Source organism: Phyllostomus hastatus, unplaced genomic scaffold, assembly GCF_019186645.2.
Source record: "Phyllostomus hastatus isolate PE091 unplaced genomic scaffold, TTU_PhHast_1.1 phas_scaffold_78, whole genome shotgun sequence".
Taxonomy (NCBI): Eukaryota; Metazoa; Chordata; class Mammalia; order Chiroptera; family Phyllostomidae; genus Phyllostomus; species Phyllostomus hastatus.
Genome location: NW_025334041.1, coordinates 107,507,324 through 107,533,252, shown reverse-complemented (window position 1 = coordinate 107,533,252; position 25,929 = coordinate 107,507,324). Strand labels below are relative to the sequence as shown.

Here is a 25,929-nt window from a genome sequence, read left to right as displayed (position 1 = left end):
CTCATTTTGTCCAGGTCTAAAATTTTTCAAATAAACAATATTAACAAGTCCTAAATAAATAACCTCTTATGAAAACAATAAATGAAATTAAGTACAGGATTTACAGAGTCAATTGGGAGAAGGCTCTGAAAAATTATAGCTCCACACAGGAGGAACCCCAAAATGCCACAGAAGTGCCAGAGGTTTCTGTCACAGGCAAAGCCCCAACACTCTGGTGACGAAGTGCACACAGTTACTGTCAGTAAGACTTTGAGTATATCATATCCCCTATTACAAATAAATACCAGCGATACACAGACTGACTTTTCATTTATTTATTTTTGTCCTTTCAAATACATTTAAAAAATAACATTTTAGACACAGAGTCACAAGTACACACAAAACAAAGTAGTGCTTGCTTGTTTCACAAAGGGTTTGCCCGTAATTCCTTTAGCTGCTTTGCATAAAATTCAAAGCTTTCCTGTTTAGGAGACAAAAAGGGAGGGAAGTAAGACAAAATTCTTAGCAAGAGGTGATGGCACGAAACTTAGAACTCATGAAGCACTGCAAACAGGCAGCAAAGGCCGCTGGGCCCAGGGCAGCCGTGTGCCCCCGGCTTCATTCTCCGTGATGCTCCCCGGAGCCTGTGGTTCCAGGGCCCGCGTGCAGAGTCCACGCTAGCACAGGGGTGTGTGTGCATGCGTGCGTGCACGTGCAGGCATTTATAACTGGCACGGACGGCTGACGTGTCTGAAATCAACATGGTGTAAGTGACGTGTAGTTCAATGACACGGTGAAAAGAAGTTCTGCATTTGATTCTTCTCGCTAAACAGAACAGTTAAATAAAACTTCCTAGGCAACCTACTGAACGAACGGCAGACAATATCTGCAAATCAGAGTTCTAGGAAGGGGTTAATATCTAAAATATAAAGGAACTCATACAAATCCATAGCCAAAAAAAAAAAAATCCTAAAAAATGGTCCGAAGATCCAAATAGACATTTTTCCAACCAAGACATACAGATGCCGACAGGTACAAGGAAAGGCGCACACTGTCACTCGTCATCAGGGAAATGCATACCAAAGCCAAATGAGAGGCCACCTCACACCTGTGAGAGTGGCTGTTGTAAAAGACAAGAAGTAACAAGCGTTGGCGAGGTCGTGAAGAAACAGGAAGCCTCATGCACTGTTTCTAGGAGTGCAAATAGGTATAACTGTTATGTGAAACAGTACATGCAGGTTCCTCAAAAAATTAATAGAACTACCATATGATCCAGCAATTCCATTTCTGGGTATTTATCCAAAGAAAACAAAAACACTAATTCAGAAGATATATGCAATTTCGTGTTCACTGCAGCATCATTTACAACAGCCAAGACAGGGAGACGACTTAAATGTCCATTAACGGGTGGATGGATAAAAAGATATGTACACGCACACACACACAAACAGGGGGATATTATTCTGTTATACAAAAGGAAATCTTGCCATTTGTGATAACACCAATGAACTTTGAGGGCATTATGCTAGTAACTTAGAAAAAGATATACTATATAATCGCACTTATATGTGGATCTAGAAAAAACACGAAACCGAGCTCACAGACATAGAGAATGGGTTGGTGGTTGCCTGAGGAGGACGGTGGGTGAAATGGGGCCAAAAGGAACAAATTTCCAGCTATAAAACCAGTAAGTCATGCGGATGTAATGCATAGCATGGTGCTTGTTAGGTAATAATACCAGATTGCACATCTGAAAGTAGCTTGCAGGGTGATTGTGAAAAGTTTTTATCACAAGACAAAAAATGTGTTTCTAGGTAAGGTAATGAATATTACTGGACTTATTATGGTATCATTTTATAATATATATAAGTATCAAATCATTACATTGTATACCTGAAATACAATGTCAATTATACTTCAATAAAAAATTTTCCTAGATGAAGAAATAAAAACAAACTTATTTAAAATGAATAAGCAATCAACAGTTCCATGATACACTTGGCTATTGAAATATAGGTTATTAAATCCTATTTCCAGTTGAAATGATGAGAAAACCACCCCAAGGACATTTGCTAAATTCCTACCTGTAGGTGAAGGTCGGAAACTGACCTTGCATTTTAAACCCCAGTCCCAGAGAGCTGTGCCCTCCTCCGCCCACAGCCAAGGACTGAGGGTTCGGTGCCTGAAACCCTCCCCTGAGGGTTCTTCACAGAGATCTAATCCTCGTGTAATTAAGTACTCTACTTATTATTTTTTTTTTTTACATATTATTGCAAAGCATACATAAGCCTGTAGAGGTAGTTCTTTTCCCCTTAATTAAGAAATACTCACAGGGGGTTCAGCAAAAGGGACAGACTCTCCAGCCTTCTTCAGCAGAACTGCGTAACGTTTTAGAAACAGATTATCCAATTTTATATTCTTTGCGGTCAAACTTTCATACAGTGCTTTAGCAGACGAGACATCACTGTCCAACACTGAGGAAAAAGACATCAGTCACAGATAAAGACAGCCTGTCTCTCTCTTCTCCCAAAACACTCAGCTCTTCAGGGACTCCTGGATCCCTGGATCCCTAGGCAAATGGGATCTTAACCACCTTTAGCAAAAAGCCACATTTAGAATCTACAAGTTCCTGCACTCCTTCCCCAAGCCTCTCCTTCAGCATTAATCAGTATGAAAGAAAGAAAATGATAAATACAACTATTTTAGAAGATCCGTGATTGTAAATGTGACCACAAACTGAAGTCCTCAACCACAGAGTAAGCACACACCCTTTAACTCTCTTCTACCTAAAATCACACTTTGAAATCAAGCTAATTGGGCAACTGTTGTGGTGAGGGGTACATAAATTATGCAGAAGTCTTTATCTACCTACATCAGTATCAAGATCATCAGCTAAACACCACCACCAAGACTTTCAATACATTCTTCTGTTATAAAATAAGCAGGCATGAGGGATGTTTCCCTTAAATGGAGTGCCCTAGGAGCTAGGTTTGGCTAGCTCTCCCCTTAGGCTGATCTGCAGAAGGTTTCTTTGTAAGTTTACTGCTGAGATTGTAAGGGCTCTGCTACTAACTTGTTGGTAATTGTTAACATCTAAGCCCCTAACAACCCCCTTACCCTACACTGATGTTCTATGACCAATCCCAACTCTAGCAGCACCAGGAAGAGCCTCCAGGGTGGATGGATGCCTCTGGGGTTGAACAGATCACCAGGGTTGGTCGGGTGAATTCAATGTCCTGTCTCAGTCCTTCCCCTGACACTATCAAGGGCTCTGTTCAGCCGCTACCATCTCCCAGGATGCTGTTCAGGAAAAACTCCATCTCGTCTTTCACCACTGATGATGGCCCTGCTCCTCTCCCTCCCAATTCCCAAGTGGATTCACACAAGTTAGTAGTTTTTTGTGTTTGACCCCATTCCATGTTACTATTTAATATCTGTTAATTTCCCAAATGGAACTTTGAGGTTTATGATCATAGCTCTGTTCTGAAATACGACGAGGACTGTCCGGAAGAAGTCCAGCCATTGTTACTATAATGAGAACAGTTTGAGCAACATCCCTGTAACCTGCAGCCAAGGAGAGGGGACTGGAATGTGCTTGTGTGAACAAGGACAACTTCACTGTACTAGTCAGTGGGGGCGGTAGAAACACTGAGTGAGCATGTGTACTGTGTGGCTGCTGCATTCAAAATGACTGAGTGTGCAGAGCAACAAATCTGCACTAAATTTTGTGTTAAGCTTGAACATTCTTCTGTGGAAACTATTCACATAACTCAGAAGGCTGCAGCGATGGGCAGCTGGTGATTGGCAGCTTCATCACAACAAGGCGCCTGCTCATGCAGCATGTTTCATGCAGAGGTTTTTTTTGGAGAAACATCAAATCACCCAGGTGACTCAGCCCCCCTACAGCCCAGATTTGGCACCCTGCAACTTTTGGCTTTTCCCCAAACTAAAATCACCTTTGAAAGGGAAGTGATTTCAGACCACTGATGAGATTCAGGAGAATATGACAGAGTAGCTGGTGGTGACTGGGAGAACTGTGTGAGGTCCTAAGATGCCTACTTTAAAGGGGACTGAGGCATCAGTCTCCTATGTACAATGTTTCTTGTGTATTGTATCTTCTTCAATAAATGTCTCTCTTTTTCATATCACAGGGCTGGATTCCTTCTGGACAGACCTCATGCATCACGTTCTCCAGACAAGGATGGAAAACTGGAGAACTGACTTACTAGTTAATTCTGATTGCAATCTGTTGTCCTGCCAACAATAAAATCAAAAAAGCAATTCTTTATTTACCCCTTGCATGAAGTGAGCAACTCAGTGGGTGGCCGATGGATAGGTGATCAAAACTTAGAAACGCTAACATTTACCTTGATTACTGAGGACATTTTAGACTGGTTCCCTTTCACATGTGATGGGTGGCAATCAGGGAACAAACTGCTTAAAGGACGGGAATTTCGACTGGGACTTAAGGTAAAATCTGGAGCCCACTTTTTAGTTAAGGGCCTGTTATTTCAAAGGCCTAGGTAGGCAGGGAGGGTAGGGTACTGAAGGAGCAAGAAGACCAGTCAAGTGGTAGGTCAAGTATGCACCTACTGCATGCAGTGTTTCAGGTGGCAGGGCTCTGGGGAGACTGCCCTGTTCCCGATATGCACACTCAAGTGGCCTTCCAACTCCTTCCAGGGGCTGGGATGGTGTTCCACACACCAGGGCCCCTCTGAAAGTGCTCAGTGACACTGGTTTCATGTCAAAGTTACATAGATAAATCATATTTTTCTTACAGTTTTTAAACATAAAACTGTAAAACATTTATATAATAATTATTTGATATTTAGGATTACTACCTTTGAGCTGAAGACTTAGTTAACTATACTGCAAATATTTAAACCACTTAAATGGTATAATCAGATTAAATTTATTACCGTAGCTTTTCATGACGGAAGTGTATGCTTCTTCCTTTTCAGTTAATTCAGGAATCAATTCTAACAAAGATTTCAACGTTCGTGCCTAAAGAATTAAAACACAGGTCAAAAGACTGTGAAATGCAACATTGATATATAGACATTGTATCACAAAATCTTGACAATAATTATAATAAAACTGCCTACTCAATTTAATGGACTATTTCCCCTTCTGTATACAGGCATAGCTCAAAGATACTATGGATTCAGCTCCAGACAACTGAGAGAAACAAAGTATTTTAATAAAGCAGGTTGTAATTTTTTTTTGCTGGTGGAGGGTCTTGCCTTCAATTTGTAAAAAAAAACAACAACAACAACATCTGTGAAGCATCAATTAAGCAAAATGCAATAAAATGAGGTATGCCTGTATCTCAGTATTTGATGTTAATTTAATAATTTACAGGCAGAACAAACAAGTATTTTTCAAGTTAATGCACTTCCATTTCCATTTCCATGAATATTTTCCTAAAATATTATAAAGACTGCTTCTTTTGTCAGCTGGTTAGCAGGAGGTTATGAGAGCCCAGAGAGTAGAAGACATAATTACTATCTTTTGGTACCAAAATTTTTAGGTAAAATGTGATGAATTCAGCCACACATTCTGAAGTTTTCCCTACTCGGTGTATAAACAGAGCATTTGCAGGTCTCATGGGAGTTTTTACTGACCGCTTTCAGTTTTTAGCTCCTGAGGGGAATATAAGTGCCACTCCCAAGTGCGTCACCACCGAGTATTCCCAAACACAGCCGCAATATTGCTGGAACAAGCAAAGGTGGATTCCATAGAGCTCCATGCCCTGTTTCCATCTCACCAAAAGAAGTGAAATCTGGCCTAATTTCTCTACTGTCAAACAGATAGGCACTGTAACTGGAATTTTCAAAATTTCAAAACCACTTTTTGGCATGTCTGTTTGGTCGGCCAACACCTGGACCTGCATCTTTCAAGGACTTGCTGCGATTCCAAGTCTCCGGGAGGAATGTTCCGAGCAGATACTCCTGCACGCTTCCCGTCCCATCTTACTAGCAAGGGAAGGAGGTGCTGTTCGTGGCACAGCCCCATATGGAAGCGACAAGAGCTTTTTAGATTTCTTATACTTTTCAATCACAAATTTTCAAAAACTAGTCTCTCTGAAAGGAATAAAAGGGCAACTAAATATTTTCAAAAAGTTTTTTGTTGAAAAAAATACATGAGCCAGAAATGAAATTTGCAGTTAGGTGAAAAAAAAATTTTTTTAAGTGTGTTTATGTGTGTGGGAAGTACACAGAAATTAAGGAAAACTTAAGACTTCCCAGACTGGAAACAACCTCAATGTTTCACAGTAAAACAAACATTAAAATTGGTGCTCAGTTTGAAACTTCATAATGTGCCCAAATAAACTACGAATGGGGTTCCTGGTGCTTAACCAATAAATAAAACTAGATCTAAATAACTATTTATTTTTTCTAACATCAAAAATAGAATGTGGTTCTGTTTTACATGGCACACACGCACCTTTTAGTGTACGTAAGTGCACAAACTGAGAACATTAATTCTGGCACACACCAGTTTTGAGGCCAAATGGTTAACCTCCCTGATGGTTTACACCTCAGAAATGGTCAAAAACAGCCGCCTAATGCGAGGAGTGCTTCCACACTGCTACCTGTACCAAGTGACCCAAGCAAAAGGATCTCCACCTTCCACTCTCAGGGCTCTTTCTTGGGGCTCTTAATGCACAGCTACGTGCACGGAGAGTGCACTGCATGACCCTGTTCTGCGCCTCCAGTACAACCAGGGAGCCAGAGCCAACTTTCTGTCAGGTATGGAAAGGTGAAGTCGCGTACAGACAAGGCAAGTCTTCGACCTCCACAGTGGTTTCGGATAGGCCCTGGACCAGTAAGCTTTCACGTGACACTCCCATCTTTGGCTTACAGCATCAGTGATTTGTCAGCAAGTTGAGCACAGTACCTTTCCCGGTTTCCGAGAATTCCTCACACAGAACACCAAGAAAATTGGGGTTTGTTCAGCAATTGCTCCGCATCTCTAAAAATTAAATCATCATCCAGTAAGTGAAGGTTTCTGATAAACAAGCAGACCAAGGGGAGTATTTCCAATTAAGAAAGTTCACAATGATACAGTAATGTATTATTACTAATAGGAGGGCCTAAGAGTTGACCAATTTTTTTTTAAGGCAAGAAAAAAAGAAAACAAGTGCAGGCTATGTCAAGCTTTTGTGAATATTGTCCTTGGCATTTCAAGTATAAAGTTTGTTTAAAAAGACAGGGGAAAAATTAAACTAGTACTTCAACAACCAAAGAATAAGGTTTAGGACTGCGAAGAAAGAGGAAAAAAAGAAACACTATTCCTCTCCAATTATACTGCCAAGCATTCACAAGTGAGCTAGGGATCATAAGGTTAATTATACATTTAATAAGGTGTCAGGGAGATAACTGCTCGTTTCTTTATAAAAATTAAAATGTACAAAGCACGTTCTCTTTAAAGTATAATTACCTACACTTATGCATACAAAAGGACTGATTTCAATCTCCCTATTTTATAAAAGGCTTTCATTGCAACAGACAGCCGGTGCTCGGGAAAGAGACAAAAGTTAAACTCAAAAAAAAAAAAAAAAAAAGTTTATATGATAGACCAGATAAATCAAGTGTCTATTCAATCTTAGATGCTATAGTGAAATCAAATATGGGAAGACAGTATTTCAGTTTACATTCTTTGTGGATGTCATCCCTTAAGTTTCTAAAAAACACAATCCTCTTTCAAAGCTTTAAAACACTGTCAATACTAAAGCGAATACTATAAAAAGAACTTTTGGGGACACAGAACGTTTACATTATAAATGATGTTTTCGACATCTGTGACTAAAGCATTCTTCAGCACAGTGAGAATAACCTTTTACTGACAGGCAGGTAGAGGGTGGGTAAAGGTTTATCACTTGAAACCTCAGTCTACTGAAGGCTCGAAAATGCAAAGACTGCTGCTGTTGTGTCCACACTCAGCTGCCATCAAGAGCCCCCGGACAGGCCGCTGTGGCTCAGCGCAGGAGGGCAGCTGGGGGGGGAGGGGGGGGCAACACCCCTGCCATCTCCCATCCCAGGCTGCTGTCAGCTGGGGTCCCTGGGAGGAGCCTTGAAAGATTCCAGCTCAGAACAAGCTGGGAGAGGAAATACCAAGTGCCAACTTGCTAAAGAACCATCAAAATAATGTGTTAAAATGGAATGAATACTATCACATGTATAATTAGATACACTTATACCCCTAGTAGATACACTTAGATATGTACACACAAAGATGAAGCATTAGAGTTTATTTCAAGACAGAACTTGAAACACCAAAGGCAAGATAAAAAAAAATTGCTGAAATCCCTAGCTATCATAAACTGTCTTTCTTGTTATGTATTTTTTAAAGGTAAAAAAACCCCAACAAAACAATAAAATTTCCAATTATTTAAACATTTTCTGTTCAGAAATAAAAGTACAAAAGCCTCAGAGGCAGTGCCAATACTTTTAAATACTTTATACTTTAAAGAAAACTGTTAACAGATATTTCTCAGGCATGCCTTAAAAAATGGCTTGGATTCCACTGTCAAACTGGATGAACTTTAAGGATCAAAACTAGAGCTCAGGCAAATGGGTACAGTTTAATCATTCCTATCTACTACATACGATGTGTTGCAGCTCATAAAAATGTAAGTGAATATAACACTATTTACTATCAGAAATTGGTCCCAGACCTCAATTTGACACAGGGAGTCTACACAAACACAGCCGCTGGCAGGCTCACGGGGACTGTTTGACTGCCACCTGCTGGGAAGGGGCTCCCCGGTGGCGCCTGTTTGTGTACACTGCCAGTGGCAGCTCTGATCACCCACCGGTTCGGCACTTGGAGCAGCTTTATGTTTAATGCTGTTAGAATAGCATGAATGCTGTTGTCTCCCTCCCTGAAGATTGCTAATTTAACTGAGAGTGCGGGCCACAGAGACCTGCATTTGTCATTTAATGTGTCTGTGACACACAAGTGAATAGAAAGCAAATTCAACTCTTAATAAACCTTGAATAAGGCACTGAGAATGTTTGAGTATGCAAGTGAGAAGCTGTACTTGAAAAGCAAACATTTCCTACTTTTTGTTTGCAAACTGTGTTGCCATGGTGATGCACAGTATTTACAGCATTAGAGAAATTAAAGTAGGAAATCAAAGGAATTGTTTTTGTGTTACCTATCTGCACAGAAACATTTGTTTTTAAATCATTTTGGCGAAACAAGTCTTCTCTCTCTCCCCTCCCCTCAAACCTAAGGGCATTTCTAGTCTGATCTGGCATGTTTAAAACCAGCAACCCACAACTGACAATCCAGTCCTTATCAGGCAACCTCGATTCGCAATGAACTTACATGTGCCAGCAGCACCACGCTTCGTTTCTAATATCCCACACCACACATTGGCTAAATAAGTAATTTCTCTACCTGCTGCTCACAAGCCACCGGCCCCACTGCTCTGAGTGTGGTGGGTCATTACCTGTAGGAGAGCTCTGGCATCATCCCCCTTGCCTGAATCCACAAGCTGAAGGAAAAGGTCGGTGACTGGTTTGTATACTGCAAACTGATTGGCCAACCTCTCTGCCATGATGCTTACTGGAAAAAAAAAAAGGTAAGAAAAATCTTTCCTTTAAACCATCTCCCCCCAAAATTTGGTCCGGTTTTACTAGAGAGAAAATGTGCTTCTGTTTATTTTAGCAAGCACAGCTAACTTACACTTCTCAAGAGCTGGTTCCAACTGCTCCTCTATCACTTTTCTGAATAAGTACGCCAAGCCAAAGTACTGGGCTTCCACAGCTTGACTCCCCGAAGTAAGCATATTTTCAATGTTTTCTATTGCAACATCTATGTTATTGCTGTAAAATAAATTATAAAGAAATATCTGCTCTTGTAGTAATAGTGCAGGCAGCTTTCATACGAGAACTTACTTTGGGATTCACACATGCAAATGCTTTAGGAAAAAAGGGAGCTACGTCCACAATTAACCAGATTAAAAAACACCGTGCCAGCTGAACCGGGTTTCAATTAGGTAACAACAGTTTATGCTACAATAAGTGAGGCAGCTGCTTATTTGAAAACACTACAGATAAGATTGAACACCTATATACAGAAGCATTAATGACGGTAACTTAAAAAATTGTATCTTAAGTATTTAATTTGATTTTTCATCTCTTTAGATGTAAGATAAAAACTTGTGTGAGTGCTACAACTTTGGCTTTATAATCTACAATGCTCACTACTGCATGAGGTAAAGAGAATATGTACCAACCAACTCATGATTCTTAAAGATGCTGAGGATGTCTTTAAAAGGTGCATTTTCAAGTTTCTCAACCCACAAACAAAACCATTTTTCTCTGTCAGGTACTATAGAAAGCATCTGAAAAATGTTCAATTAATACTAAACTCAGAAAGAAGTATCTCCACACTTTGCATTAAAAAGCCAATCACATAGCCTTATTTAAGAGGTTAAAATAAAAATTATCGTTATGACTTTCTGGTTAAGGTACTCTGTAGTTGCTACTGTACAGGTTATGGCATTCCAAATCCAAACAACCAGTTTTATGTTGAAATTATTACCTAAAACATAAGAATTCTCTAACTACATATGAAGACTCCATTACAATAAATTCTTCTCGTGGGTTTTAGTTGGAAAAATTATTTACTAGTGAATACAAACATATCCCCCACATCTTACAAAACTGTGTTTATATGGTAACATTTAAAAATCCACCCAGCTCTTACATGGATAATTTCCTTGCTCTTTCAACTCAACATAATCACATTTTCTCATTAAAGGGAAAGTGTGAAGTTCTATTTGGGGAAATAGTTTTAAAAGGAAAAACAAAACACTACTTCTTCTCTGTCCAAAGAAATACAGACAGACAAAAAACGCAAACGTTACATTTTTGTATCACAACACACTAAATGCATGTAAGACTAACTACTAAAGAAGATTTTCTTCTGGAGGCCTGAAGAGGGTCAATTCCATGATTATCCCCATGAGTCTTTGACTTGAGCAAAGTTAATAAAAATCAAGTTCTTATTTCTGCCCACAGTGGTGATGCTCGACAAGGAATCGAGAGACGGTGGTAGGAGAATCCCCTCCGAGTATCTCCCTTTTGGAGGGTGTGCAATGACAGGGGCAGAGGGCAGGAGGGTGGGGGACCAGAACCTCCTATTTCTGACAAGCTTGCCGGGCTCTGTCACCACGCTCCGGCAGAGTGTCACCCTCAGTGTTGCTGGCAGCCAATGAACTCGCTTTTCACTTCTGTAACAAAGTGTTTCCACGACGAGAGACTGTATGAATGAGAACACTTACCAACTTTGGAACACATTTTACGAATTTGAAAAATTTGATAAATGTTCTTTATTCTAAGATTTAATTTAAAGCTAACACACATTTTGTAGCATGTAAAAATAAATTATTCCCTAATGGCATGGTTTCTAATAGCTTTAGAAAGTTTTAACAGCTGGTATTAGAGATAATGCTCTTTCCAGTATCCAATGGAGAAAAAGAAAGCTTAAAAATACTCACTTCTTTATTTGTGCCAAAGCAATGTTATTGATGAAAACCATATTTGAAAGCCCAATCGAATCTTCAAGTCCATTTACCATCTTCTGAATTGCGTGTATGCCTTCTAAATCCCCCTTCAAAGCACAGCCCTGAATCAGGCGGGTGACCGCCATCCTCGAAGGGGTCTGCCTCAGATCGAAGGCTGTTTTCAGTGTCGTGAGCGCCTCTACGACAGAAGTGCAGGCAACGGGGTCAGTCTTTCATGAACCACACTGACTTTAATGCACTTTCAAAACTAGCTTTTAAATATGAGCACCAAGTGGCCATAAACAAAAGGCTATGAGTAATTTATTCTAGATTACAGAAAATATTAATATTTTATAAAAATAATAATTTATTTGACTGCCTATATCAGAGACCAGAGAAATGTCCTCTAAGTCACAGACAAAATAACAAATGCTATTGAAAGAACCTGGGTACCATTCTGGGGTAACATTTAGTGACTAATTTCAAGGAAAATGACAAATTCAGAGGTATATAAATATGAATTTTAAAAATTAAAAGTATCCAAAATTATGGAATTTCTACCCAAACCTGTACTTTCCCGGATTTTATTACAAAGACTGCATGATTATCAGAATGATACCCCAAAGACTCCTTCCTGAAAGCAGTGTCTTTCTCTCGTCCACACAGGACGGACAGCACAGGAGCAGCCCAACCGGAACACTCAGCTTTCACACGCGCTCAGGCCGCACGATGAAATAACACCTAGCAGGTATTTTCTCGCACTCATTTTTCAGAGGAAATACAGCCCATCAGATTCCCATGGACAGAGCCACAGGAGGTTTTTTGTTTGTTTGTTTTTTAAGTATCATACTTACCAGTACCTGATCATGGATAAATTTGGAAACTCCTTCTGATTTACAGACTCATGTGCAAGTGTGCCGAAAGCATTATGTGAAGTACAGTGGTGGGGAAATGTAACACTCAGCATGAAAGGAAAACTTCATGGCTTTATAGCGATTAAAGCCACGCAACCTAGACAAAAGTAAGACTCTCAAGGCAGCTTTCTGAATAAGGAGAGCCTATCTTCTACAGAAACATAGGGAAAAGGTAATAATTAAACAGTCTGCTAAAAGTGATAGAGTAAAAGACATAATGAATTCAGTGTTTACTACTGAATAAACAAAGTGTAATGGCTCCAAATCTATAAACTAGCCAGTGATTCTCAAATGGGGAAAAGAGGAAATAGGTAGTTTAAAAGGCACATTCAATAAAATTTTATAAATATGTACACATAGGAAACAAAAAATAATATAATTTATAGAAATAAATTTGATAAAATCTTAACTGGTGGTCATACATAGATAATCAACTTCAGAATAGTCCTTTAACCAGGAATGTTGTCAGCTAGGAAGGATTTTTCCACCAGTCAATCAAAATAATAACAAAAATAAAAGACAATGATGGTGATGGTAGTAACTAGCATTTATTGAGCTTTAACTACATTTGTTGAACATTTACTAAATGCCAGACACATTAATAGCCAAGTATGACAACTACCGCAAGTGTTAATTTACAGGTGAGAAAGAGAGGCACAGAGTTTAAATAATTTGGACAAGATCATATGGCTACACATGAACCCAAGAATCTAACCTCCCGCAGCCTGCGTCCACGGGCGCACGTGTGCAGGACTGCAGAGGACCAAGAGCAGATCACACGATGCCTGTCCAAACGGAGCCTGGAGCCTTAGAGCCTGAGCCAGAATCCCAGGACCTGCCTGCACTACAGTCTATGACCTAAGTGACGACAAAGACGGGCGCCTCCCCACACCCCTCCGGTGGATCCGTTTCTTACTCTCACCGGATCTAAAAGTCCCATTGATTATACTGCAAAGGTGACACGTATGGACTATTATATTCTAGAACAGCATTAATTTATAAAATTAGATTTAAAATTAAACTGGCTTTATTTTTTTCCCCCTGCTTTAGATGGGACTGAGAAAAAGGAACCTGAAAAAGGGAAGGGGATTTTTAAAAAATCAGACACTCAGCCATGGAGCAAAATAAAGACATGGGGACAGTGCCAACACCATCCCGTCCTCACCAGTGGTCATTTTAATGACAGGTAAGTCTGTGGTGAAGCACAGGAGGCGGTGAGTGGGGGTGGAGGTGGCAGTGGGGGACATGGGCTCAGGGATCCTGCTCTCAGCCAACCTCCAATTGAACTGAATAGCTGCAAAGATGTGAAAATTGCATCACGAAGTTTCTTGTAGTTTTCCCAGGGTACCTAACGTGTAAGTAAAGGGTAGGAGTCAAGTTAAACAAATTCAGTTCAGATTCAGCCCAAAAATTAACCCCTTGAAATTAAAAAAGTGCACCTTTACATCTAAGTGTGTGTGTGTATGGGGGGGGGGCATATACATATACATACACACACCAAAATATCAATTTGACAGAAAGACTTTTTTGAAAAGAAAATGAAGGCATTAAAAATTTTAATAACAAGCCCTACATCACTCAACTATGACTTAAGGCTGACCAAAAAGACTCTCTACACAGGCTGGCCCCATGTGGAATAATGAGGCAAAAATTCTGCAAAAGGGAGAAATCATCATTTCCACGGTCTGTACTACTAAACGAGGAAGAAATCTAAACACAAGCACATTCTGGTATTACAGGCAACACTAAAGCTGAACAACTAGATAGCAACTTTCTCTGAGGGATGTGAAATTACTTAATAGACATACAAGTGAGGGATAACACCGTTATTATAGATTGAGGAATAATCAGGTAACATACTGAACAGTTAAAGAGCCTTTTCAACTTTCTCTCAAGATCTCCTAAGTGGGTTTTGTTCTATTGGAGAAACTGTGGTGTTACTGTACCGACTAAAATTCAAATGTAAACCTAAACATGAAAAGATGCTTACTTAAATTTAAGATCCATCATTTTCCCCCTTGGGAGCTCATTCTTAAGTCCTTCAGATCCAAACCCACTCCTCTGCAAACCCACAAAGAGCTTCTACCAAACAACCAGCCCCCTCCCAATCTTCCCCAAAGTCATCTTCTGGTATAATCTTAAAATTAATTTAAAAACTCCAAATTCCAAACTCCAAACAAACACCATATTTTATTGCTGTTGGTATTATGAACTATTAAAAAAGTATTAGATTAAGTTTTAAAAATCAATATTATAATCATTTGGTGCACAATCCCATACATTTAACACTCAATTTAACTCATTTGCTATCTCACACACAACCAACACAATACGCAAGAAACAACTGCTGGGAATTGTTTCAGATGCTCTAAAGTATGTTAATTTCCAAAGCAAAATGACTTGTGCTGTGAATTTTAACGCACTTGAAAGCCTGTACTTTCTCTCGTCCTGGAACACAAATTTTGCATGTCTGAAGAGCTGTGATTCATCTTAAGAAAACCCATCTTGTGTTAAATGGAATGGAAACTGGACTAAGTGGTCAAATGACAAGTACATTCATATTCAAGCTGTATTATAAATGCATGTACAGTAATTTACGTCTCTCAGCTACCACAAAAGGCTCTTGATAAGCAGGTAATTTGCTAAATGGACTCCTTTATCCAAGTATTCGAAGGGCGTTACAAGAAAAATCTGCAGAGGCATTAATGTGACGTAAAGGTCAAGCATTGTGACATACCTTTCAAATAATCCCGCCTAACTTGCGTTATGATGAGGAGGCTGTTGGCAGCATCGTTCAGTGTGAAGCCCTTGATGTGGGTCTCAGCGCTAAAAGAAGCAGACATTTAGAAAGGAATTACTGACATGCTTCTGATACGATAATAAATGGTTGAGCACCAAGGTGAAATTATAAAAACTACTGTTCGTATGTTAAAAATATTGCTGCAAAATATCGACCTGGAGACAGCTTTTGTGTTATCCTGTCAATGGTTATAGAAGGATAATTTTTTTTTGCATTCTGACAGATGACAAAGTTGGAAATGAGCAACAAAAGAAACAAAGTACAAGATTTTTTTTAAACAATCGGTTCAGATTCTTGAATGCTGACATATGAGATGACTAAAATAACTGCATGCCCTGCATTGTTCTGCTGTATCCTAAGCTGGATCCTTTTTCCTCTTTTTTCTACATTCACCATAATTATAAAATGTAAAACTGTTCTTTCGGCAACAAAAATGAACACTTATTTTCAGCACTGTATACTTTAAGTATAAACTAAAGCATATTACTAACTAACCCCGTATCATTTGGTTAATTTTCAAATTTCTCTATCTAGATACATGTAGTTTTTAAAGGCAAACATACTGCACAGCTAAAACCATTGCTACCTTAAAATTTAAAATTTCACACAGCAATCCTGTCCTGGCCTTTAATTTAAAATGAAACCCTCACCCCCCAACTTTTTAAAACTCAAGAACAAAATACTGCTCTACTCATGGCTAAAACCTACATTATTAAAAAAAAAAAAAACCCAAAAAACTAGTCAGAGATCATTTCCGTGTGCTACACCGTCTGCACATATGCTGTGATGAAGTGTCAGGGTCTGTGATGCCCCAGGAAAAATCAGGAAACCTCCACAGGTCAGAGGGAGCAAACACAACCGCTGCCATTGGCCTCATGAAGCTCAGTGACAATCTGGCTGCCAACAACCTCACTGCCGACATGAACACCCACGCTGGGCAGATTTCGAGAACAGCAGGGTCACTGCTAAATTATTCTCATCAATCCTGAGAAAACCCTCCAAAGACACTGTGGCGTGCCCGTCCTCTGCCACTTCCAGCCTGAGGCTCACCCTGCAGTCCCGGGCACAGGATGTTCCTACCCCCTGGCCGGCCCTCTAATCCCACAGAGCGCCCACTGCTCAGTCTGACTTCTTCCCTCTGTGCCATCTGTCAGAGCTCTCGGGTCAACAGCCCCTGCATGAGACCATAAACTGCCTGAAACACAGGATTTATGTTCTCAATCTTTAGCGTGATTAAGTAAACAGGAGATTCTATTAAAATTAAACTCACTTCTTACAGCGATATTACATATATTATACCATATCTACTCAAAAATATTACATAAAATGTATTAAAAGCACAAGGTAACAACACTTTTCTTTTAACTAACATAAATGTGAATTACGAACCTTTCAAAGACCTCAATACATAGAACATCATCTTTCCCACCTTAAGAAGCTGCCTACTCAATACAAATATAAAAGTGAAAAATAGGAAGACAAAAACTTTATTACATACAGAACATTTAAATTTTACATATTCAGAACTGATCAATCACCTCCAAACTACATTCCAAACTGGCAAAAGGAAAAAAAAAAAAACACTATAAAAAGTTACTGGTAGAGATCTTTGCACAGGACTTGTCCACACAATACAATACAGTGAGTTTTCTTCTGACCCATAATTCTGATCTTTCCTGTCGGAAAAAATCTAGTCCAGGCTGTCAAATCAAACTTCCTGTAGCAATGGGATTATTCTTTAACCAAGCTGTCTAATAGGGCAGCCAGTAGCCACTTGTGGCTGGCTATATGTGATGGAAGAATGGAAATAATTTTATTTTATTTAATTAATTTAAATTTAAACAAGCACATACACAATGGTTACTGGATTGAACAACACAGAATTCTAGACATTTTCTTTCCATTTTCAGAACTGTTAAAATAATGGAAATAACTACAAAGAATAAAGGGTATCAATTTTTTAACTTACGATCAAGTGCAAAAATTAATCTGTCTTAACCAAAGAAGATAGTATTACAGGAAAAGTTTCACCTTAAAGATTTCAGAGCAATGACTGGTCTGTGGATACAAGTTACTTACATAACAAGTACACAGAGCATTTGTTAGTGATTATAATTTATCTTACTTTGGATAAGAAAAACTGGCCAATCCAGTGAAAACCATCAGTGCCTGATTTAGCATTATTTCTAGATAGAATGAAGTAAGAAGCTGGCAGGGACGAAAGAAAACAAAGTACTATTTTCAAAAGATAAGGTAACGTTATTCCTGTATGATTCTCAAATTTCCTAAGACTACAGTTTAATGTTATCAGCAATTTTAAACAGTAATTTATATCCCTTTCTCTTCTTTGAATAAGCAGTTCCACTCCCTTGAAATAATTCACTATACCTAAAGTTTTATTTTGCAACATGAAGAAATGTTGTAATTCTAACTAAAAGTTAGAAAGTTAGAAAAAAGTTGGTTTCTTTAAAAAATTTTTAAAGGCAGCTCTTACTGTTACTTTTGAGGCTCTATTACAAGGTGGGAAGGTTAAATGACCTTGTTAGTAAAGCTGAAGAAATCTTTTAAGAGGTCAAGTGAATCTGCAACACATCAGTGACAGCAAAGGCATTATAAAAACAAAGATTGCACTTTTTAGTTCATAGCAAAAACCATTGCTCTTAAGATTGAACGAGTGGCATCATGTAGGTAACATGAACAACAGACTGCTACTTACTGAGTAACAGCACCGGAATATTACCAAAAAGTGCTGCCCCTTGCTACAGTGGCTTATTCGGTTACACCATGTTATAATAAAGCAACACATGCTCCTTTCTGACCATGGATACAGAGCTAGAAGGGGAAGAGCTAACCTGGTCTCATGTTGGCAATAAGCCAGGAAATGAATTCAGAAAAATTACATGACATTCCTTCAGTAGCACAGTTAATTAGTTAGAAAACTGGAAGTACAACTTCCACTTCTGAATTCTCAATCTAGAGTTATTTTCAAAAGTACTCGATGCAGATCTGATCCATACACAATTCTTCACAGCCAAATATAACATTTTATGGTTTGAGGGAAAGGATGTGCGCCCAACCCCCAGATCAGATGCCTCTGGGCACTTGATGGCTTTGCATCTAGGATTCTCTTGGGCCCACACAGCTACTTGGAGAAGGCAGCTGCATAATCCTCGAAGAATAAGATAGCTAAGATAACAGTGACCTCAAGAGTACTGTAAGGCCTCCCAAAGATCTAGAGAGGGAGGGAGGGAAGAAGATACATCTTACAGGTTGTGGACATAAGGGGAAATAGAAGGGCTGTGCTTATAACCATCTTCTAGGTGGGCAGCTTACACACTTGTTCGATCAAGATTCATAGCCAAACACAGTAAGAAATGGTGTTTTTATACTACATACCAGTGCACAGGTATGTAAATGCACATGTAGCTGAAATAAAACTTTCACAAAATACTTCTAGTACCTAAAGTGCTTTGATATTTTCTCTTCTATTTAACTAAGAAACTGTCCCATTAGATTGGCTCCATGACCCAGTAACTGGTTACACCTGCAGTTTGAAAAACCACTCAAGGTCAGCCTTCTTCAACGAAAGGTATGCGCATCGTGTGAATGTCCTAGCGGGGGAGGGGAGGCAAGAAAATGTTTAGACCTCTGTTTAAATCTTATCCTCCAAAACATTTAAAATTTTTTAGTATGTTTTATAATATACTTACATGTGAGACACTAGTACAATTCACTATTAATGGCATGTGATCAAAATGTTTGACATGATTCTTGAATCACCTGGGTGTTTTAGTAAAATGCAGATTCCTGATCAGCTGAATCAGAACCTTTGGCTGTAGGGAATCTTTTTATGCTACCAGAATGTGAGGCTCACCGTTCTAGAACAAGCCCAGTTAAAATAATAGAATTATGATCTGTGCTTTTGGGAAGTATTATAGAGGTCTTTGAAACCAATCTCAGAATTAAACATTTCTTTATTTACTTATTTTTCAAGAGGGGAAGGTAGGGAGAAAGATGGAGAGAAACATCAATGTGTGGTTGCCTCTCAAGTACCCCCCAACTGGAGACCTGGCCTGCAACCCAGGCATGTGCTCTGACTGGGAATTGAACTGGCGACCCTGTGGTTCACAGACCAGCACTCAATCCACTGAACCGCACCAGCCAGGGCAAAAGGTTTTTTGTTTGTTTTTGTTTCAAGCTTTCCTTCTTTGCTTCTGTCCCCTCACTTATTCATACCAAATTCTCAACACAAAATGCCCTTCTCTTTTTCCTGCCTCCCCTTCCTTCCAAATCACTGTTGCTTCAGAACACCTTTGGTTATAACTGGTAGTGTTGGGAGAGTTTAGGTAGTAATTTCCTGAGAAAAGTAATTTTAGGAAAAAAACACCCCCTTCATGACGTCAGTGATTGCAGAACACAGGATGCTGCTCACAGTCACATTCTAAGTCACTAGCTGAGGATGCGGTGAGTATTCTTGATCGTGGAAGTCCCAGTGTGGCTGTCTAGTATCGACATACAAATGATGATTCAGGACCACAGTTATACATGGTGTGTGTGAGTACATGTATACCCATAGAGAATACTTGCATACATCCATATACATGGTACACATGTGTTTATGTGAATATGTATTTCCACAGACAAGTACAGTCATACACAACACAGTTTTCAAAATGTACAGAAAAACAGCAGTAACTATGGCCACCTGGTGCTTAACTTTAACACAACACTAGTATTTACACCAGTTTTCCAGCAAACTGCAAGAATGGCAAGCATCCATTATCTACTCAAGATTCCAATATTTCAAAAAGGCTGAGACAAAAAATTTGAAGGCTCAAATATGTGTGTGAGAAAGTGAAGCAACTGTAGCAAAATGTTAACATCTGGTGAATTAAAGGGTTTATGGGTGTTAATTGTAGGAATCTTGAAACTTTTCTATATATTTTAGATTTTTCACAATAAAATTTGGGGGAAAAATTTAAAGGCCAAAAATTAGCCAAGAGAGATTATTTCAGAACTCCCAACATACTAAGAAGAGTGACCTTTGCCACTGAAAATAAAGCTATGGACTCATCAACAGGACGGGCCTACGGTCTAGAACAGACTTGATCTACTCCTTTCTAGGGCTCTGATTACTCGACTTTTCAAGATAACTCCTTGGGGAGTCAGACAACAGAGTCAGTTAATCAGTGGTCCCCAACCTTTTTGGCAGCAGGGGCTGCTTTTGGGGAAGACAGGAGGTAGGGGTGGGGGCGGTGTGCAGGAGTCAGAGCTCAGGCGAGTTTTGCTTGCAGCCCAAAGGCTGGGGACCCCTGAGTTAACAGACACATCAGGTATGAAAACTTTACTCTTGTTCTGATTAATCAAGTATTTTACTCTAGGGAACCAGGTGGAGAGACAAAACCACTACCACCACCAATACCAACACCACCAAACAAACTTAATACAACAGAACGGGGGAGAGGTATTTAAAATGTGTTGACTACCTATATTTTCTCTACTTCCCTCTATCTCTTTCATTATTTAGAAGAAATCTTTAATGTAAATATTATCATTCACTTATCATATACAAGAAAAACTGAGGCTCAGATGTGAGAGGCAATTTTCTCAGGGTCACAGAGCTTTCAAGTAAGAAAAAAAGCCTTGCCTAAGTTCAAAGCCCTTGGCATCTTCCTGATGTCACACTGCTCCCACCACAAGAAGTACACGGATCTAGCCACTGAACAAGAAACATAATACGATAAAAATTATTTTTTTATATATGGGTATCTTAAATAAGTTACGAGGTTACAAAAGGTAAATAAAAGATATTGTACCATGTAGGGTCAGTAAAAGCTACATATTTTATAGGTTAAAAAGATCCATAAAATTACAAATGTAATTTTTGTGGGTAGTTGAGGATAATTAAGCAACGACTACTACAACACATCATTAGAAAAGCCCTTAATAACAGGTGCTATCTGTGTGAGGGTTTGATGAACAGACTCATACTCACCAATCTTTCACTTTCATTGCCTCTGTGAAGCTGTCCTTCGTCAACAGTAATTGTATGAGTTTGTTGTAAGTTTCACTGTCGAACACAACATCTTGCTTTTGTGCTTTCAGGAAAATATTATATGCATCTACAAAGAAAATAAAACAGAAAATGAGATGACATTAACTCTGAAATAGTGAAGAGGAGGGAAAAAACCCTAAAACAAAGCCCTGCACCCACATACTTGTTTCTTCTAAAACCCGCCCACCAGACCCCTCTACAGAGGCACACACTGCCCAGCAGGCAGATGCTGCGGCTCTTCTGAGCTCTAAAATGTAAAGTGAGTTTTGGAAACTACTTAATCCTAATGGATGGTACCCGAAAGGGCCTCCTTTTAAAGATTTTTTTTTTCAAATTCACTTTCTAAAGTCAATAAATTATTTTCGTGCCAATAAAAACGAGAAACAGCTCTTCTGAATTTGTTTGTCAAAAGATACCAGTTTCGAAATAAACGGCAAAATGTGTCTTAAAGTCCAAATAAACCAGAGGTATAATTTAGATTGAGGGGAGCAAAAGACTCGTTTTAAAGCTATCAGAAATCTATAAGTGGGTGGTTACAATGGTTACCTTTCCCACACAATAGCATTAAAGTGAATATAGCCTATAATTCTAAAATTAGGAGATCAAATTATTTGGCTACGACAGGACTTATACAAAAACATACAATTTTCAAATATACAGATACTTAACAAGTAAACTAAGCAACATTTGTTTGACTGATTAACAGTTTTATTTCACTTGTTCACAATAACTGTCAGTGAATGAAAGGATGTTACCAAAAGAGAAGTAACTACACTTTTCAGTCGCTTACTTTTCTGAAATAAAACTGCCTGGCTATAAACATCCGACTGAAACTGCAACCCACTCTCGGGCATGCACGAACAAATCACAGTAAAGACGGGGCATAACTGAACCATCACGTGCAACCTTCTGTGGATACCAGGCTCGATGAGAGGAAAGACAGACCACACAGCTAGGAATGAACACGGTACTAACGCTCAGAAGAACATTATGAGTTATTTTAGAGGTTTCTGAACAAGCAGAAACCATGCTTGTATTTATAATTAGAAGAGTTTGCATTAGCGTCTCAAAATGAAGTGACACATCAAAAAATTACCCTTTCAAGGTACATTCACAGAAAACAAGAAAGAAAAGGTATGACATGAATATTTGTACTTTAACTAAGGAGAACAGACAGAATCTGTCATTCAGTACACAATGCACATATTTTCCTTTTAAGGGAGCTAAGAAGTTAAAATGTAATACACTCATTGTCTACTTACTAATAAACATATATAATAGTTCACTAGTTTACTGAATAAGTTAAGTACAATTTGAATATTTAAAATCAATAAAATAATTTAAAAATCTTACTAGTTGTTTCCTAAAAACTGTCTTCACACAAATTGATATGGCTGTGTTTGTTATTTTCTAGTAGCTTTTTTTTTTTTAAAACTATCATTGTAATGTACCAAAGTCATTCACCACAGGTTTGTTTCTGGTGTGAAAGTCACATTTGTCCCTTTAAGTACACTTAACTATCAGAAATTGACCAAGGGCTAATGCAAGCATTCACTTCTCAAGGTATTCATATTTTGCTAAGAATTCAAATCCTAGATATATACAAAAGGTACTAAAAACTCTGAAAACATTAACAGGATGAAACTAATTAGGTAAGTGTAAACTGTACATTAAAACTAGAATAGGAATGTAGCTCTACATTTATAATAAATACCACATTATATTTACTTAGTTAATTGGTTAACTTTTTTACTTAAATAAAACAGCAATTTTTTTTAAAAAAAGGCAATACATGAAGGAGTTTCAGAATCTTTGACCAGAAACTACATATTAACCTTATGTTCATCTCAGTCAAATCAAAACTCCATTAGAATATTTAAAAAGTATTGATAATAACAATCAATTGTATATTTAGGTTTAACAGTTGCATGGTGACTCAAGAATGTATAGGCTGAATATGCAGCAATGAAAATTGATTAAGAAAGAGTAAAGCTTCTCTGTATGACTGACAAAGCATAGGAGTCTAGAGCTTATTCTTATTTCATGTATTTTCCACTGGTGTCACAAAACTTCTAGTTAAGAAATTAAGAGCCTTGATAAATTTCTAATTTGATTTCTTTCTACTGATCAGAGCTCAAAACTGTCAATACGAAGGTGAAAACAACAACAACCACAACAAAAAACCCAACAACTGCTGCATAGTAGTTCAACTATGATAAAGCATACTTGAAAATCCACATAAAAACTGAGGGGCTTAAAAGATAATGGTACCATTCTATGGAGAAAAATTAACAAAAACGTGGGAAACAGTAATAGTATCTGATTTTGGGAAAGTATGACAAAGTCTAAGTGAAAACAGCTAGAATGCAATCAGCAAGCTTAGGCACCAGAGGGTTCAAGATGAGTACTTTTAAAGCACTCGTAATAGAAGTAGGCATGCCTACAGGAACGTTTTCCACTACAGAAAGGGAAGACAATCCAGAAAAAAGCTCATGTCCTGTCTCCAACCTTAAGATACAGTAGCCCCTCCTTTATCTAAGGTTTCTCAGTTAATTGCAGACCAAAAATATTAAATGGAAAATTCCAGAAATAAAGAAAATCTGTAAGTGAGAAACTGCACAGTGTTCTGGGTCGCACGCTGAAACCTCACACTCTTCTGCTCAGGACGAGACTCATCCCTCGGCCCAGAGCATCCTCGCTGCCCATGCAGCCCACCCCTCAGTCCCCCAGCAGCCGCCGGCTCAGTCATCAGACCAGCTCTTTCGTTTCTGCCGCACTTCTGTTCAGGTGCCCCTTACTTTATTAATAATGCCACATTCACATAACTTTCATTACAGTGTATTGTTCTATTTTATTACTACTTATTGCTATTAATCTCTCACTGTGCTTAAACGTTATCATCAGTATGTGTACGCAGGACACAAAAATAGGTGCTACTGCGGTTTCAGTCAACCGCTGGAGATCTGGGAACGCATGCCCATGGGTAAAGCTGTTTCATTACTTCACTGTGTTGTAACACTCAGTACTGTGTCGTTTCACTACTTCAATACACACTGCACTTAGGGCAGTGCCCTCATCATTTCTTGCTTTTCAATGAAAGCAAACTATATAATAAATTTATTTGTCAAAAACTTCATGATAATTCTATTTTCAAAGTGTAATTTTTAAAAATTCTCACCTGAGGGCATGGTTGTTGATCTTAGAGAGGGGGAAGGGAGGGAGAGAGAGGTGGGGAGAAACACTGGTCAGGTGCCTCTTGTACGTGTCCCACCAGGGCCAAACCCACAACGTAAGCATGTGCCCTGACCAAGGATCACACCCGCGACCTGTGGGGTGACGCTCCAGCCAACTGAGCTACACCAGCCAGGGCTCAAAGTGTAATTTCTGAAGAAAAGGTATACCTCTTTTCGTTTTCATTATGAAAAAGTTCAAATGTACAAAAAAACCTAAGGAATAGTATAATGAACCCCTCATTCACCTGTCACCTACCTTTACTAATTATTATTAATATTTTGCCAGATTTGCTTGATATTTGTGTTCTTTACTGCTTAAATATTTTAAAATAATTTCTAGAAATCTAGATTTCTCTCTCAATATTTCATGATAGACTCCCAAATTTAAGGACATTTTTTATAAATAGTAATATCATTATAATATCTAATAAAAATGAGAGCAGCCCTAGGTGGTAGAGCTCAGTGGATTGAGTGCCAGACTGTGAAGCAAAGGTTTGCTGGTTCAATTCCCAGGCAGGGCACATGCCTGGGTTGCAGATCAGGTCCCAGTAGGGGGCACATGAGAGGCAACCACACACTGATGCTTCTTCTCTCCCTCCCTTTATCCCTCCTGTCCCCTCTTTCAAAAAATAAATAAATAAATAATTTTTTTAAATGAGAGCAATTCCTTAATATTACCTACCATTCAGTCAATATTTAAACTTTTCCAATATCCCTAAAATGTCTTTGTTACTTTAAAAAATAGAATATACACAATTTAATTTGTTGGGATGAGATTCCACGTTGCTGTTAGGAGCAAGACCCCAGTCTGCGCGCTCACCTTTGCTTCTCCTCTGTCGGAAGGCATTCAACAGATCTTTCTGGAAATTAGTTTCTCCAACGGAGGGTGCTGAGGAATTCAGGGCGTGTTCTTCATCCTCATACCACAACTTAAAAACAAAATTATCCGGTTACAAAAAAGTGGTAAATACAATGATCTTCTCAGTATAAAACTGGGCTAATCTATTACACTGACAACGAAACCCGTAATGCTTACAGTTAAAAAAAAATTACCTCGGGTACATCGAAGGGAACCTCCTGATTATTGTTTCTAAGGATTTCTGCTAATAACCTTAACGTCTCCCCACGAGGAATGATATTTTCTTCTTGCATTTTATTCCAGACAGCATCAGCTCTTTGCCAGTCACCATTTATTTCTATAAAATTTGATGAGACAGAAGTTAATGAACATACGAAGTAGAATTCATGAAAATATTTGGGACGTTGTCTTCTTTGATGTGGAAGGAAGCATCACGCCACACACTGCTTCCAGGCAAAGGAACAGGTGACTGCGGACCAAAGGTGAAATGGCTTCTTTTCTGCACGCCTTTTGAATTTTAAACCATAGAAATTCCTCGCCTATTAAAAAACAAGACAAACTCCTCCAC

At 38.7% G+C, this 25,929-nt stretch overlaps 1 protein-coding gene across 1 annotated transcript in view; it reads right to left on the bottom strand.

Annotated features, from left to right (window-relative positions):
* Positions 1-299: 299 nt before the first annotated feature.
* Positions 300-25,929, bottom strand: part of LRPPRC (leucine rich pentatricopeptide repeat containing) — a 102,661-nt gene continuing 77,031 nt past the window's right edge. Inside the window, exons 28-38 of the mRNA XM_045827802.1 lie at positions 25,556-25,698; positions 25,323-25,431; positions 21,210-21,336; positions 15,152-15,240; positions 11,495-11,699; positions 9,676-9,815; positions 9,440-9,555; positions 6,880-6,954; positions 4,899-4,983; positions 2,311-2,453; positions 300-460 (exon numbers count right to left, since the gene is read on the bottom strand). Coding sequence (XP_045683758.1) covers positions 404-460; positions 2,311-2,453; positions 4,899-4,983; positions 6,880-6,954; positions 9,440-9,555; positions 9,676-9,815; positions 11,495-11,699; positions 15,152-15,240; positions 21,210-21,336; positions 25,323-25,431; positions 25,556-25,698 — 1,289 coding nt within the window. The 3' untranslated portion in view covers positions 300-403. The remainder of the gene's footprint in view (positions 461-2,310; positions 2,454-4,898; positions 4,984-6,879; positions 6,955-9,439; positions 9,556-9,675; positions 9,816-11,494; positions 11,700-15,151; positions 15,241-21,209; positions 21,337-25,322; positions 25,432-25,555; positions 25,699-25,929) is intronic.